General features: G+C 41.3%; 1 protein-coding gene across 1 annotated transcript in view; it reads left to right on the top strand.

Annotated features, from left to right (window-relative positions):
* The window catches only part of DNAJC1 (DnaJ heat shock protein family (Hsp40) member C1), a 193245-nt gene that overhangs the window by 161721 nt on the left and 14020 nt on the right, over positions 1 to 17504 (top strand). The window contains exon 9 of the mRNA XM_065399151.1: positions 8498 to 8617. Coding sequence (XP_065255223.1) covers positions 8498 to 8617 — 120 coding nt within the window. The remainder of the gene's footprint in view (positions 1 to 8497; positions 8618 to 17504) is intronic.

Here is a 17504-nt window from a genome sequence, read left to right as displayed (position 1 = left end):
TGCAGTAAAGCACTCCCTGGACTGGTGGAAAGGCCCATCTAACATCCGAGCAGGTGTTCCATTCATGCAACTGCCACTGACGCTGTCTCTAATGATGGATGCCTCCCTAATAGGCTGGAGAGCTCACCTACATGACTGCAAGGTTCAAGGCAAGTGGTCTTCCACAGAAGTGATTCTCCATATCAGTCTTTTGGAGCTAAGTGCCATCAGGAACACCTGTGAACACTTTCTGCCTTTCATCAAGAGCACCCACAGAAAGGTCATGATGGACAATATGACCTGTATGTTTTATATAAATCGCCAGAGGGGTGCCAGATCTCCCTCCCTCTGCACAGAAGCTCTCAAACTTTGTAATCTGTGCACCCATCACAATGTGCTCATCTTAGCTGTCTAATTACCAGGGATACAGAACGTGCCAGCCGACAGCCTCAGTCGGTACTTTTCTCATGACCACGAATGGGAGCTGAACCCAGAGGCGCTTTGAGACCTATTCGCTCTTTGGGGAACCTCAACTACAGATCTCTTTGCTACAAAAAATGTCCTCATTACTGCTCCAGGGCCAGTCTGGGGAAACATTCACTCAGAGATGCCCTCATCCTCCTATGGGACAGAGATCTCTTGTATGCCTTTCATCCGTTTCCACTTCTATCCAAGGTCCTGTTGAAAATTTGATGAGACAAAATGAGAGTTATTCTGATTGCCCCCTTCTGGCCAAGACAAGTCTGGTTCCCTTACCGGACACCTCCAGACCTAGCTCCTTCTTGGTTCCAAGACTTAGCGTTAGAATGCTCTGAGAGGTGAAAGACGTGTTTCTTTACAGCCGAAAGTCGACCACCTGATGTACTTACCTACAAAAATGGAAATGATTCCAAGTTTGATGTCATTCTAAGCACACAGACCCAGCTTTGTCTTCCCTCCCTCTGATTTTAGATTACATTTTAGACCTCAAGAGGTCTAAACCCTCACTCAGCTCCCTTAAAGTACATCTTGCTGCCATAACTGCTTTCCAGTGTCAGATAGATGATACTCGATGTTTGCTCAGTCACTGACGTGTAGATTCCTTAAGAACATTGGGATACTCTTCCTGCATGTGAGACCATCTGCTCCAACCTGGGATCTTAACCTAGTTCTCAGTGCTTTGATTGGACCTCCTTTTGAACCCATGGCAACTTGCTCTCTTACACCTGTCTATGAAGACAGCATTTCTAATTGCCATCACCTCAGCTAGGCACATAGGAGAAGTAGCAGCCCTAATGGCACACCCATCATACACTGTTTTTTTTAAAGACAAAGCAACTCTGAGGCCGCATCCCAAGTTTCTCCCTAAAGTTGCCTCCACTTTCCATGGGAATCAACAGATCCATCTTCCTGTTTTTTTCACAAAACCACATCATGAAAACAAGGAGGCGATTTTGCATATGCTAGATGTTAGAAAAGTATTAGCATTCTACTTGGACAGGACTAAGGACTTCAGGAAGTCCCCTAAATTCTTCCTTTCATTTGCAGAAAGATCCAAAGGCTCCGCAATATCGGCTCAAAGATATCCAAATGGGTCTTGGGTTGCATTAATCACTGTTATCAAGGACGCATCCTGTTGTCTCCATCTAGAATCCATACACACTCCATGAGGTTAATTTCTACCTCGGTCACATTCATTAAAGATGTCCCTATCTCGGAAATCTGCAGAGTAGTGACTTGGGCCTCTGGCCACACTTTCACAGAACACTATGCGATCACTGGAAATTCAGCTTCCGATGCCATCTTCGGCTCCACAGTAGTAACAACCAAAGCCCCAACCCTACATGGGGGATACTGCTGTGAAGTCACCTACAGTGGACTACCCATAGGGACACTATTTGAAGAAGAGGAAGTTACTCACCTTGTGCAGTAACAATGGCTCTTCGAGATGTGTGTCCCTATGGGTGCTCCACTATCTGCCCTCCTCCCCTCTACTTCGGAGTTCTCCATAAGGGGCTGTGCTGTAGAGAAGGAACTGAGTGGGGTTCACCCGCACAGACCACTTAGAGAGGGACATTGCATGTGTGGGCTGAATGGACACTGCTACCGAAAAGCTCTGATTAGAGATGCAGGGGTGCACACACACCTACAGTGGAGCACCCATAGGGACACACATCCCAAAGAACCATTGTTACTGCACAAGGTGAGTAACTTTCTCATTTGGGCCCAGGACATCCCCTCGTCGATTTGGCTGTGGTGCCTAGGCTGGTTCCAGCACTATGTTCTGTTCTGGGGTCTGTTCTTGTGACTCCAGCCCCTGTGGCAGCCGGCTCTCCTCTGGTACCATCCCTGTCGACTCTGCCATTAGTCTGAAAATCATACGTTCTCGACTCCAGAGCCCACAGTCCTGTATGATCATCTCTTGAGGCGGTGGCAACACCTGGTTAGATTTTTCATAGTAGTTGCCAGACTTTCCATTCCCATCCTTCATCGTGAGGTAAGTGGACTTGAGGTGCTTGATCTGCTCCCTGCAATAGTGTGTGGTTTGGTCAATGTCAACCTCCACCACCCTCATCAAGATTTTAATCATATAAATGCATGTTTCTGTTACTTCTGCCAAAAAAAAAAAAAAAAAAAAGGGACCTTGCAGCCCTCACACTACAGGTTAGCCAGAATCACTGGTTGGTGGGCATCTTTCTTCTGTTTGACTGAACTGGGTTTAGTTGTGTTAACAGTAGCGTAATATACTTGCAATGAAGGGTTAATGCCTAATGGCTGTATTTAAACCAGCAGTTAGCTTCCTCTGCATAGGAGGCAAGTGGGAAGTCAGCAGATAGAAGGGCTGGAACATACAGGCCCTGGGAATTGTGGAATAGCATTGGCAGACTATCCAAATATTTAAAGTCAGCTACACATGCTTTAGCTACATCCTGCAAAATGGGTAGGCAGAGACACACCCCCAGATAAGCTGGCAAGACTAAGTGTATGTCTATACCTAAAGCACTACAATGGCACAGCTGCAATGCTGCAGCTGTGTTTGTGTAGCACTTCAGTGTAGACATTTACTACAGCGACAGGAAGGGGTCTCCCATGGCTGTACATAATCCACCTCCCTGGAAGGCAGTAGCTCAGGCAATGGAAGAATTCTTCTATTGACCTTGCATTGTCTTGACCCAAGGTTAGGTTAGCTTAATTAAGTCTCCAAGGTGTGGATTTTTCACACCCCTGAGACACACAGCTATGCCAAACTACCTTTTCAGTGTAGGCCACCTCTAACGGTATGTTCTTAGGATGTTTAGCCATATCCAAGGGCTCTATGTGTTGGATGGGGGGGAGGGGTTGGACTAAAACGTGTCAGAAGCAGTGTCTGACCACCTGCTATGTAGACATATTCTTATGTGTACAATGGGGTAGGCCAAGGGCAGAATTTCAGCCTTTGAATTTCTTGATAATCATCAAATTAGAATGGATCCTTTTTAAACATGGGAACTTTGATGTGAATTCTAAAATGTAAATACTTCTCAAGTCTATCAGTAAAATTCTATGCAGTTGTGTAATTCTTCAAAATATTAATAATTTTAAATTAGAGACCAAAAAGATGGTTTTTCTTGAAAACAAATGCTACTCTGTGTTCTTAACAACTTGAGTTTGTTTCTATTGTTTGAAGAAGGAATTATTTTTATTAAAAAAGAAGAGACCTCATAGCATTTAACTGCTTTTACTACACATAATAGTGATGCAAAATAACATACCACATTCTTAGTTGCTCTTTAAAGGTTGCAGAGGGGTTTGACTGACCTCATTCTTCAATATTACAAGACTTGTATAATAAGCCATTTAAAGGAATATAATTTGAGCAAATGCTATGAATTTTTAAATTTGTAAATGTAATTAATGTTAAAAGTAGGGCTGTCAAGCGATTAAAAAAATTAATCACGATTAATCGTACGGTTAATAATAAATACCATTTATTTAAATATTTTGGATGTTTTCTACATTTTCAAATATATTGATTTCAATTACAACACAGAATACAAAGTGTACAGTGCTCCCTTTATATTTATTTTTATTACAAATATTTGCACTGTAAAAAAAAGAAATAGTATTTTTCAATTCACCTCATGCAAGTACTGTAGTGCGATCTCTTTATCATGAAAGTTGAACTTTCAAATGTAGAATTATGTACAAAAAAAAACCTGCATTCAAAAATAAAACAATGTAAAACTTTAGAGCCTACAAGTCCACTCAGTCCTACTTCAGCTAATTGCTCAGACAAACAAGTTTGGTTACAATTTGCAGGAGATAATGCTGCCTGCTTCTTGTTTACAATATCACCTGAAAGTGAGAACAGGCGTTCACATGGCACTGTTGTAACTGGGGTCACAAGATATTTACGTATCAGATGTGCTAATGATTCATATGTCCCTTCATCTTCAACCACCATTTGATAGGACATGCCTCCATGCTGATGATGGGTTCTGTTCAATAACAATCCAAAGCAGTACGGACCGATGCATGTTCATTTTCATCATCTGAGTCAGATGCCACCAGCAGAAGGTTGATTTTTTTTTTTTTTTTAATTTTTGATTTTTTTTTGGTGGTTCGGGTTCTGTAGTTTCCGCATCGGATTGTTGCTCTTTTAAGACTTCTGAAAGCATGCTCTACACCTCATCCCTCTCAGATATTGGAAGGCACTTCAGATTCTTAAACCGTGGATCGAGTGCTGTAGTTATTTTTAGAAATCTCACATTGGTACCACCTTTGTGTTTTGTCAAATCTGCAGTGAAAGTGTTCTTAAAACGAACATGTGTTGGGTCATCATCTGAGACTGCTATAACATGAAATATATGGCAGAATGCGGGAAAAACAGAACAGGAGACACACAATTCTTCTCCAAGGAGTTCAGTCTAATTAATGCATTATTTTTTTAACGAACATCATCAGCATGGAAGCATGCCCTTTGGGAATGGTGGCTGAAGCATGAAGGGGCATACGAATGTTAAGCATATCTGGCACATAAATACCTTGCAATGCCAGCTACAAAAGTGCCATGTGAATGCCTGTTCTCACTTTCGGGTGACATTGTAAATAAGAAGCAGGCAGCATTATCTCCCATAAATGTAAACAAACTTGTTTGTCTTAGCGATTAGCTGAACAAGAGGTAGGACTGGGTGGACTTGTAGGCTCTAAAGTTTTACATTGTTTTGTTTTTGAGTGCAGTTAGGAAACAACAACAAAAATCTACATTTGTATGTTACACTTTCATGATAAAGAAATTGCACTACAGTACTTGTTTGAGGTGAATTAAAAATACTATTTTTTATTTATCATTTTTATAGTGCAAATATTTGTAATAATATAAAGTGAGCACTGTACACTTTGTATTCTGTGTTGTAATAGAAATCGATATATTTGAAAATGTAGAAAAACATCCACAATATTTAATACATTTCAATTGGTATTTGATTGTTTAACAGTGCAATTAATTGCAATAAATTTTTTTAATTGCGATTATTTTTTTTGAGTTAATCGCGTGCGTTAACTGCGATTAATCGACAGCAATAGTTAAAAGCTGAGGCCTATAGCTCTGTTTACTTTCATTTTGTATTCAGTGTGGAGAGTTAATCCCAGAGCAGGGCTTTTCTGATGCAAAATCTGAATGCTTGTGTAGTCACAACAGCTGTCCCCTCACTATGTGGTATCTTCCATTACCTAACTGCAGAGATGAATTTTGGCCCAGTGTTTCAGTAATATTGGACACACATGGTTTTAAGTGACAACGCTGTATGCTTATGCATTCATTTGAGACTCAGTTACAGTTGGCTCCAAATCAGAACAGGGAGAATACATTCACACTATGGCCACCCTCGTGGCTGCTTGTGGTAGTTGGATCATAGTAGGCACTGTTGCATCTAAAGACACAATTATCTATTGCTGAGGAACTGCAAATTCACCAAAGCTCTTTACAGCACTTGTGGTTAATAATGGATTCCTAAAAAGCTCTCTTAAAGAATTTCAGACCTATCAATTTTATGTCCTTATTTTTATTTTATTGTTTTAAATTGTATTATTGTAAGTTACCATGTTATTGAAATAATTGTTTCATTCAGTACATTCAACATATTGGTATCATAGATGCACATAGAATTAGTAGGTTTGTTTAATAAACAATACTGATCTTTAAAAAATAAAGATCAGTAGACAGTAGGTTTTTATTAGAATTCCTATATGATGATGATAGCTAAGGAAAATGATGTGTTTACTTTTGTAACATTTACACACAAGAATTAAAATATGCAGCACATCCAAGAATCAAATCTTACAAAAAATGGTTTTAAAGAATTTAAAACATATCAGACAATTTGTTACCTCTAAAATGTTTCTATTAGTGCAGAAATATGACTTTGATTTTTGTGTGAAATTGTTTGGATATGCTTTGAATATTGTGTTAAGATACATCTGTGCAGCTACTTTTGTGCTACAAGCATTTACATTTGAAATCAATGTAAAACATAATTTTCATTTGTTACTGAAACAAATTGCATTTACTAATGCTTACATTCAGTGTGTGCAGTTCTATACTACGTATGAAAAACTTATTAATTAAAATTCTCTACTTAGTCTCTTTTATTTTAAAAATAAATAAATAGTGCTGGAATTATATTTTCAAAACTAGAATATGTATAGGTACCCAATAACTTCACTTCTATGAACCCCAAAGTTATGGAAATATGTAAATAAAGAAGTTTTAATTCAGAACATGTATGCTTTTATTCTATACAATAAATAAACTGTAAGGTTACTGTGTGATAATGAAACCTGGTTTGTATTTAGCATGTTCTTCACAAGCCACTAGTATACATACCCGCTTTATTATATATGTAGTGTACGTGCTATATCTCTCTCTCACTACTGTGTGTGTGTGTGTGTGTGTGTGTGTGTGTGTGTTATATTTAAACTGATAGATAATGAATTCATGCTTGTGTTAAAAGCTATATAAATATGAATATTTGAGGCTTTTAGCATTTGATGAACAAAGAATTACGTGGCTACAAAATAGAACAATTGATAAAATCCTCCCCACTATTGGCTATTATTTACTGTCTCTTAAGTGGCAGGTTGTATTTATGCCAATTTATCTGCTTCAGGGAACATTCTTGATAGCAGAACAAAGTGAATAAAAGTAGTTTGCTTTGCAAATGAATGCAAATGGTAGAGCCTTTCGGGAAGCCCTTTAACAGGGGCAGTGCACTTTGATTATGAGTGAAGCTGCCATTTGGACATGGTGAAAAGAGCACGCTTGAACCATTGATTGGGGGAGACAGTAAAAAGTCAGGAAGGGCCCGTTAAGCTTGCAGTGCGGCAGGCGGATGTCAGTGTGGTTAGAGCACAGTGGGAGAATGACAGGCAGGATTAGTGTCAGGGAGAAGCTTTGCTGTAGCTGTGGAGATGGTCCCTGGGGTCACTCACCTCTGACTGTTGTTCTGTGCTGATGGCTCTGTAATGCAAACTGCTTGATATATGCCTGTTCATTATCAGAAATGGTGATTAGAAAAGGTATTTATCATAAAGGATTCTTTTAAAAAAATAGAAATGGTTAACTACTTTTTACAAGTGCTTAGTTCAATAGTCCCTTCTTTTACTAGTGTGGAAGGCTGGGTACAGAGCCTTGTGTTCTTGGAGAGGCAATTCAGCATACAAAGATTTAATAGTTAATTTGACAATTATATCTGAGGAACCAGTGTTTTCTTGCTTTTTACTCAGTTTTATATGGTTGTCATAAAGGAGGAAATTGTTTACAATTTGCAGCATGCTGTTACAGTAGAACATTGTTTTATATTTTGGTTATTGGGCCTTGTTGCTCTTTGAAAATGTCCAGTTTCTTTCTGTTTTCTTCGTGTACAGTGCACAGAAGCCACAGGATTTAGGTGCTTTTAAAAAAAAAATTCTCAGTGGAATGTAAAATTAGTCAGATTTCACTCCCAAAATGTTAAAATATAATACATTATGGGGGCTTTAACAACTGACTGAATTGGGCATGCTGTTTTAAGATACAGATTTATAAATAACATTTTAGGATTATTTTCAGTATATTTTCAATTGAGGACTTTTTAAAGATTTCTCTTCCTTTATATATCATTCAGTTATACGTAAGAGGATTTTATATATTATCTAAAATGTTGATATCTTAGACTGTGGTTTAATCTTTAAGCAGTAAAATTGTTTATTTTGATTTTTATTGCTTGCTTTTTTCATAGTGAATAAGTTAAATGTGTCTACTGCACTAATGTACATTTTGTATATTAAATATTTTTAATGGTTCAAGTTCCTTCACTGACGGCTCTTTTTATGTACTGTTTTCTGTAACAGAGTGGAAGAAACAGAGCATTCAACTAACAAGCTTTGGAAACCATATTAAATTACATTGTTACAACAGCCATTATTTGATTAATTTATTTAATGTCTTTGTTCACTATTTTATCCAACTACATTTTTTTCATTTTCCCAGCATAATAAATGTTTTACAAATGTTTTGCAGGCACCTGAATGGACAGAAGAGGACCTTAGCCAGCTGACAAGAAGTATGGTTAAGTTCCCAGGGGGGACCCCAGGTCGATGGGAAAAGATTGCTCACGAATTGGGTCGATCAGTGCCAGATGTGAGTTCACTCAGATTTGCTTTGTATGGAGAGTGACAAACCAGAACAAGACAGGCAGTGTAGAAGGCAGACATAGATGGGGTCCAACATTGTCTTTTGAGAGAGGCTGCAATCCTTTTAGGACCTGGAAGTGAACCATTAACTAACTAAGCAAGAAGCAGATGTCAGCAGTCCCTTGCTCCACAATTAACAGCTGTAACTGATCAGCTGTATGGGGGATTCTGGTGCTTAGAGACCTGAGCTACTGTAACCTGATAACAGAAAAACAATGCCAGTTTTAGTGTTCGTAGTAACTAACCCCTTTTAACTGCAAATGGACATTTGTGAGACTTAGCTAAAGTTTACAGTTCTGTTTAAGCCAGGTTTAAAAAAAAAGTATGAATCAGCTAATAGCATTTAGACAGGGGGGTTCCATTAATTAAACTGAAATATTTCTACAAAATGATAAAACAATTGGTCTGAGATTGATACTATTGCAGTTCCTATTTCCAGACTATAATATGGTTAATAATGGTATTGTGTAATAATTAATATCCTTATTCAAATACTTATTTTATGGTCATGTGTCCTATTATATTACAAACTGTACTTAAGGATTTAAAGTGTTATCCTGAAAAGTATAAAAAAAAAATTTCATTTTCAGCAATAGATCACTTGTATATGCTCTAGAGTGTCTGCAGAGTACCATTCAAAAGTCTTTTCAGTTGATCCTATTCCAAAGAGTCTGGAGGGGTTAAAGAGAATAAGATTTAAATGTTTCACTCTGTTGATGCATATTTTGGAGCTGCTTGTTCTGTATTCAGTAATAAAAACCTAGCAAAGATACTTTTTTTGAAAACCAAACCTTCATTTAGTCAAATAGTCATAAATTGTCATATAGGTTACAGTGAGTTATCTGCAAGCCAGTTTATAAAGTGTTTTTACCTTTTCTCTGGAAACAAACATAGGTAATTTTTATCCCTATCATTAAGAAACTAAATAAACCTATATTATATCCAGGCAAGCTATAGGGATCTTGATGTGCATGTGACTAAGCAATTTGTCACGCAATATACTGCAGATAGTGAAATACATTGTGTTCTGTTTAGAGATAGGAGTGTCTCTCACTTAATAGTACTGGCCAGCGAGGGCCTCATTAGAAGACACTTTAGTTTACTCAGGAGTTGTAAGTAATACATTTTATTGTAAGGAGTTTGACAGTGTACCATGTGTGAAAAAAATCTTTAAACACAGACTTGCACAAAAATTGTAAACAAAAATCTGCCTGAGAGACCATTATTATTTATTATTATTATTATTTATATTACTTTAGTGCCTGGGAGCACTAGTCATGGACCCCATTCTGGTAGGCACTGTACAGACAGAGAATAAAAAGACCAATACGTTTAGAATCTGTCTTTGAATATCTAGTGGGTCCATCACTAAAATCTCTGGGCGCTAACAAATTACACAATGCAAAAACCTGTCCTAAAAGATTACATTCTACACCCTTCTTCATCTGTTGTCAAGTGTGTGTGTCTCTGTGTGCGTGTGTATGTATGTATGTTAAAAATATGTTTTTATAGAGAGCCTTTCACACATGAGAGATCCCAAAATGTTGCCTGTACATGCCCAGTATTGGGGGAGAGAAAGAAGACTGCTGCTCAGACTCCTGAGAGAGAGAGAAACTGAACCACTGGGTCCTCTGTCCCCTGAGCTATCTGGTGAGAGATGAGAAAAATATATCCTGTAAGCACTGAGCTGGCAAGGAAAAAGGAATCATAAGAGATGTTTTACAAGGGGAGTCAGGGTCTGGAAATATACCTGCTATAGCATTGATTTCTTGTGGCCTGTATGTAACAGGGTGGCTCCTGCTGGAGCTAGCCACCCCTGATTACAGAATGAATCACACCTGGAAGAGATCAGGATGATTGCCCTATAAACAGCAGCAGGAGGCTGCAGAGAAGGAGGGAAGCGCAGGAAATTGTAGAGTGTGTGAAGGCTCCTGCAGGGAAGACCACAAGACCAAGGGAGATGTGACAGAGCCGGAGCTTAGGGAGCAGGAGGAAACCCGGATGGAGTTTGGGCCTACAAATTGGGGGCCTAGAGGCCTGTGTCAGAAAGCTAAGTTCCAGCTAGGATGAGCTGAGAGGATGGGCTGTGAAAACAGAATAGGACAGAAGAGTTCCGGCTGTGAGAGAAGACACTGGAACAAAGTATGGACTGTTGTGTGGTGATGGACTTTATTTTGGAACTGTGAGGATTAAGAGGAGTTTGTTATTTAGGGTTACCATATTTCCACAATCAAAAAAGAGGACACGGGGGGGGGGAGCCCCGCCCTAGCCCCGCCCCCATCCACTCCCTCCCACTTCCCACCCCCTGACTGCCCCCCTCAGAACCCCAACCCCCCCTGCTTCTTGTCCCCTGACTGCCCCGACCCTTATCCACTCGCATGGGTGGCAGGGTTGTAGAAATTTTGGTGTTGCCCAGAACCCCCCCCCCCACCTGCCTAAGGCTCTGGGAGGGGGGTTGGGTGGGGGGAGGAGGTCTGGGGTGCAGGTCCTGGGCTGGGGATTAGGGTGCAGGAGGGGTGCAGGGTGCAGGTTCTGGGATAGAGTTTGGGTGCTGGGTGCAGGCTCTGGGCTGGGGCAGGGGGTGGGTGTGCAGGAGGGGGTGAGGGGTGCAGGCTCTGGGATGGAGTTTGGGGGTGGGAGGCGGTGCAAAGGGAGGGGGTGCAGGCTTTGGGAGGGAGTTTGAGGGCAGGAGGGGGGTGTGGGGAGGGGGTTTGGGGATAGGAGGGGATGCAGGGGTGAGGGCTGTGGGTCTGAGGATGAGGGGTTCATGATGCAGGAGGGGGCTCAGGGATGGAGCAGAGGATTAGGGTGTGGGGGGATGAGGGCTGGGGATGAGGGGTTTGGGGCGTTGGAGAGGCTCAGGGCTAGGGTGGAAGGGCAGGGTAAGGGCAGCCTGTCTTCCCATTAGTAGATGGGGGACACTAGGACCCGGGGGCAGCAGACAAGGGAGAGGCAGGCAGGGGGGGGCCCACGAGGGGACGGGATGCAAGGAGGGGGGGTGGCAGGTGGAGGCCGGGGACCCATCCAACACTCCCCCGCTCCCTGACTGTCCCGTCCCCCCCGGACTCCCCTTACCATTCTGGCTCCACGTGTTTGCAAAACACGCTGCCCGGTGGGTCGGTTTGTGTGTTACACAGGGCTGCAGACAGAGGGAGGGGGGAGCAGGGGAGGGCTCTGGCTGCTGGAGGCCAATGGGAGTGGGTCAGTCGGCCCAGCCGCCCAATCAGCAGCCGCACTCTGCATGGAAGGGAGGGAGGGAGGCGAGGGAGAAAAAAAACCCGGACATTTTAACCTTGTTACCAATTCCTCCCGGACGGCTATTTAGAGACGCAAAAGCCGGACATGTCCGGGGAAATACGGACGGATGGTAACCCTATTGTTATTAAACCAGCCCCAGACAGAAGGAGATGTTATCCACATGAAAGCCTGTGTGCAGTTCTAAAGGGGCCTGCAAACGGGGGCTAAACGGACAGGGTTCCTGCAAAGTGACCCGGGCCAGAACTGGGGAGGCGGGAGTGGTCAGTAAACAGGCACCCCACTGTGTAGCCCCAGCAATAAAGTAGCTTATGTAAGCCTTGTCTATACTAGGCTTTAATCTGAACACTTCCCGCTAATGCTGGTGCAGCTCCACTTTTGTACACCAGGCACCAGCAATCACTATTATATTTACCACTGTATTGCATAGACCTGCATTGAGCAGGTTTCAATGAAATGGTGCTTAACAGGACGGCAATTGCCTGGAGCCCTGTGTACATTAGCTCCCCCACTGTTGATGCTTTGGTTGTTAGAAACTGGAGTTAGGAACTACCATAAACATGGATATTAGGTTATCCCTTAATCTTGTCAAAAGTGACATGGAGTCTTTATTTACAGCCTAGTCTAGCATTATCCAGGCCAGAGGGACATTGGGTTTGTCTCATCTAAGGAATGAACCAGAACTCTTACATGTGGTCTTCAAAGCAAAAAATAACAGTGTGCAATGTTCCCCCTAATTGTTTACATCCATGTGCGGAATGAATTTTGTTATGTGCACCAATATGGAGGTGATGTATGGTGGGGGTGGGGCCGAGGGGTTCGGAATGTGGAAGGGGGTGGGGGCTCAGGGCTGGGGCAGAGGGTTGCGGGGGGTTGGGGGTTCCGACTGAGGGTGAGGGCTTTGGGGTGGGGATGAGGGGTTCAGGGTGTCGGATGGGGCTCAGGGCTGGGGCAGAGGATTGGGATGCAGGGGGTGCGGACGTTGGGGTGGGGCCAGGGATGAGGGGTTTGAGGTGCAGGCTGCAGCTGGGGGAGAGAACTCTCCACAGCCCTCTCTGACTGCAGCAGCCCAGGGCTGGCACAGAGGCACCTCTCCCCGGCAGCACTGGGGCTGTGGCCGAGGTGCCTCTCCCCTGCCGCGGCAGCACCAGGCCTGGGGCCAGGGGAAAGGCACCTCTCCCTGGCCACGCAGCTTAGAGGGAATTTAGTGTGGGCTTTTTCTTCTTTATAATATATCAAAAGAGCCTGAGATTTTTACAATAATTCTTGCTTACTTTTTGCCTAGAAGTATCAGGAGTCTTGTTTTACCTGTTTTTGCAGAGAATTCTTTGTAGGGCTTGCAAACTACTATATTTGACTCTTTGTGGATTGCTTTCAGATGTTTGTCAGGAGCTTGGCTAAATAGGTATTAACAAAAATAAAGGTTTTTTTTAAATAATCCAACTAGAAATCTTCCCTCTTTTCAACTGCTCAAGTTTCAGTGTTTTATGATGTCATCATCCCACTCTATATAGTCAACAAAAGGTCCTTTAGCAAAAACAGTAGAAAAAACTTAGTATTTGCAGTGTTAAAAAAGAAAACCCACAAGCGCTGACCATGATGCATAAAAAAGAAGCAAAAAAAGAGCACCAGCAGAATTTTTTTCTTCCCACTTTGTAGGTCATCTTATATTCCTTTGTGGTGGTGTTATTTGTACTACCAAACTGTTCTGAGATTCTCATTTCCACTGCAATTCTTAAGCAGAATGAAGTGATTTAAGGAGAGTGTGTCTGGCTTTTGTCAACATGTCAGATCCTTAACGTTATTTTAACTTAGTCTTTTTGTGGTTTCAAGTGTTTGTTTTTGTATGTTGGCTTTTGTTTGTTTGTGCATGGGGGAAGGGGTTAATAATTATCATCCTGACACAATAGATCATATTATATGCTTTTGGCCAGTCTTAAACAAATTTTAATTTTAAAAAAAATAATTGGGCTTTTGTCCTTTATTTATTTGCCTGAAAAGTTGGCTTTTATTTAAAAAAAAAAAAAAACTGCTTAGAAATATCAGAAATGCAGTGTACTCTTCCTTGGTTCTGCTAGACAACATCTTTGATACCTGAGCATTGTGAGCATATGTATTGTGAGCTCTCAGCTTGCAGTGAGATGATGGCATCCCTGTTCAGTGCCTTGGCCAAAAAGTGGTTAGAGGGAGTTCAGGGGAAGGGAGCTCATACCTTGCTGCTTATCAGGGTAAGGTAGGATAATCCTAAATGGTTCAGCCACTTGAAATCTGTGCTGTCAAAGAGGTGGTGTAATAACAGTTGATAAACTTCCTTCCTAGCAGCCAGTGGTGCTGCACCTCAGTTTTCTCATCTTAGGATAGCTGTTTGAGTCTCAACAACGCCTCTCCTCCTGGTGCCGAGGTTTGATTCCACAAAACCTCAGAAAAATATCTCCAGTAGTCCTAGCTGAGACTCTCCCATCCTGAGCCTTTCCCTCAGGCTTGACTTCCCTTTGCTCTTATGGGAATGTCTTGTGTTACCTACTGTCTTTAAGCTTTCCCCTAAAGTTTGGTACAACCATTCTTCATTCTTCCATGGGGCACTTCTACAGCCTTTTTTCCAGCTCCAACAGCCACAGCTGCTACACCTTCTATAGTTTCCTCTCTGAAAAGACTTGTAAGCAGGCTCTGCTCCATTCAAGTTCTCTCATTCCAGGCCTTTGACCTGGCCATTGAGGAGAACCCCAAAAGAATAAATGGACACAAATCTGACATCAGGAATCATAACATTTAAAAACCAGTAGGAGAACACTTCAATCTCTCTGGTCGCTCAATAACAGACCTAAAAGTGGCAATTCTTCAATAAAAAACCTTCAAAAACAGACTCCAACGTGAAACTGCAGAACTGCAATTAATTTGCAAACTGGACACCATCAGATTAGGCCTGAATAAAGACTGGGAGTGGTTGGGTAATTACAAAACCTAAACCTAATTTCCCCAATACTAATTTTCTCCCTACTGTTACTCTCACCTTCTTGTCAACTGTCTGAAATGGGCCACTCTCATTACCACTTCAAAAGTTATTTTTCCTCCACTGGTATCCTGCTGTTAAACGAATTGTCTCATTAGACTGACCTCACACTTCGTAAGACAGCTCCCATCTTTTCATGTATTTATACCTGCTCCTGTATTTTCCACTCCATGCATCTGATGAAGTGGGTTCTAGCCCATGAAAGCTTATGCCCAAATAAATTTGTTAGTCTCTAAGGTGCCACAAGGATTCCTCATTGTTTTTGCTATTACAGAGGGTGTCTTCAGCCCTAGTTTCAAACCTGAGCTTTCTCCTCCTGCACTCTAAGGGACAGGAAATGTAAGCAGGTGAGTTTTCCATCCTGCTGTAAACAGAATTTACACACACTTTAAACATTCCCTTTCCTGTGGTTTGGCTTTACTGATGACACAGATAACAATAACAGACTGAGTTTTATATCCTATGTGCTAGTCTATGTTGCAAAGTTAGGTTGGCTTAACTACATCGCTCAGGGCTGTGAAATATTTTGTGCCCTGTGCGATGTGATTAAGTTGACCTAAGCAATGCTGTAGATACCACTCAGTCAACAGACGAATTCTTCCATTGATCTCGCTACTGGTTCGTGGAGAGGTGGATTTACTACAGCAACGGAAGAATCCCTTCCTTTGCTGTAGTAAATGTCTACACTGCAGCTGTGTTGCTATTGCATTTCCAGTGGAGACCTACCCTAAGCTTTCTTACCAAACTTGGCTTTTCGTAGGGTCTTCTGGCCAAGTATCATTTGCTTTGGCCTGTGATTCCTTCTGCCTCTCAGATGCATATCCTGGTGGGAGTGAAGATGCAGCTGTCACTATGACTTAATAGGGTTTATATTTTTATGCAGGGTTTAAGCATACAACATCATATGACTCATCAGAGGAGTCCTGTGTCCCCATGCAGATTCTACCATCCTGCTACAGACTATTACCCTGCTACGAGGGGGAAAGACAGCCTGCTGAGAGGGGCTGGGGTGACCAGATGTCCCGATTTTATAGGGACAGTCCTGATTTTTGGGTCTTTTTCTTATATAGTCTCCTATTACCCCCCACCCCCTGTCCTGATTTTTCACACTTGCTGTCTGGTCACCCTAAGAGGGGCAAACACTTCAAACCCTGCAATGCTACATTAGTAGCTGAAGCATAGTTGAGAGCAAAGAGTGTAGGGGACAATGAGGGGCAAATGTGGGAGGGGCAGACAGTGAGAGGTTGGGGACAACTCTGCTCTTCTCCCCAAAAAAGTCTTGAGATGGCTGGAGGAAGGTTTATAGATACTGACAAATATAGAAACAAATTCCTTATTTGTTGGGAGCATACTGAATTTCTTTTCTTGATTCAGTTAACAATCTGTTAATTAGATTGATGCAAAAAACTGAAAAGAATCTCCCTGAATTGACAGACACAAGTGTGAAATTAGAAGCTGTGCAGTCACTGATGATCAGTAGTTATTTTGTAAGCCTTAGTAGTTTGGTTGTTCTTAAATTCAAGAAGTCTATACACAATAATATCTTCACAGTTGCTTTTTCTCCTACTATTAAAAATTACCAGAATCAGCTATGACCAATGTGGATAGGCATCTGGTCTAACTTAATATTATAATTTACCCACAACTCCTTGCAAATAGGGATTTATAATATAATAGACAGACCCATAACTACATGGCCTTACTGGTTGCTGCTATAACTTTGGTCTTTTGATGTACATGGAGTTTTTCTACTACTATAGTAATTCTAAGATCACTCAGGAAAATCGTCCTTAATCAACCAGTGTATCAAAAACTCCAAAACAAACCAGGTAAGGCCAGGCTCAATGTATTCATGTGTCTAATTATCTAAAACTAGTAACTAGTAGTTTCGTGTGGGACTTGTAAATCATCTTAATTCCATCCAAAATGGAGCTCTCAAACTGATCAGTATAATGAAGTAAGACTATATTTGTAACTGAAAAGATAATACAACTTTAAAAATCATTTTCTCTGCAATTGGCTTGTGGTATTAATTAGATTTGTTTTCATCAAGTGTTTTGATTATGAAAGGGAAACTGGGTTCAGTTTACTCTAATTACAGTTCCTGCCTGCTGACCTGGTTACCTGTGCCAGTGCTCTCTGTCAGCCTCAACACATCTGGTCTTTGACCCATTTTCCTTGCTGAATTTGTAGCTTCAGGCTTAGGTCTCATTTCTGTGTTTTAGTTCTTAAGGAAACAATTGCCCTTAAACAAAAGGAAAAATTGTACATTTGAAATGTTTAAACTGTGTGGAAAACCAATAATATATCCTAAATTAGGAAAGGAGGTTTCAAGTCTGATATTCTTATCAAATTAACATTAAGTTTGACAAATGAAGATTTATTACAAATAATACAACTAGCATTGTTAAATTTAAAGGCACAGAAAAGGTATTGGTATATGACATTATAAAAATATAAAGTTCATGGCCACACAAGATCTACCTTGGTACACATAAAAAGTTTAAAATGTTAATTTATGCCTTTCAGCAAATTATTTTGGTAACCACAAATGGCATTCAAATTGTAA

Source organism: Emys orbicularis, chromosome 2 (genome assembly GCF_028017835.1).
Source record: "Emys orbicularis isolate rEmyOrb1 chromosome 2, rEmyOrb1.hap1, whole genome shotgun sequence".
Taxonomy (NCBI): domain Eukaryota; kingdom Metazoa; phylum Chordata; order Testudines; family Emydidae; genus Emys; species Emys orbicularis.
The sequence above is the reverse complement of the archived record's forward strand: the minus strand, read 5'-3'. Positions and strand labels throughout refer to the sequence as shown.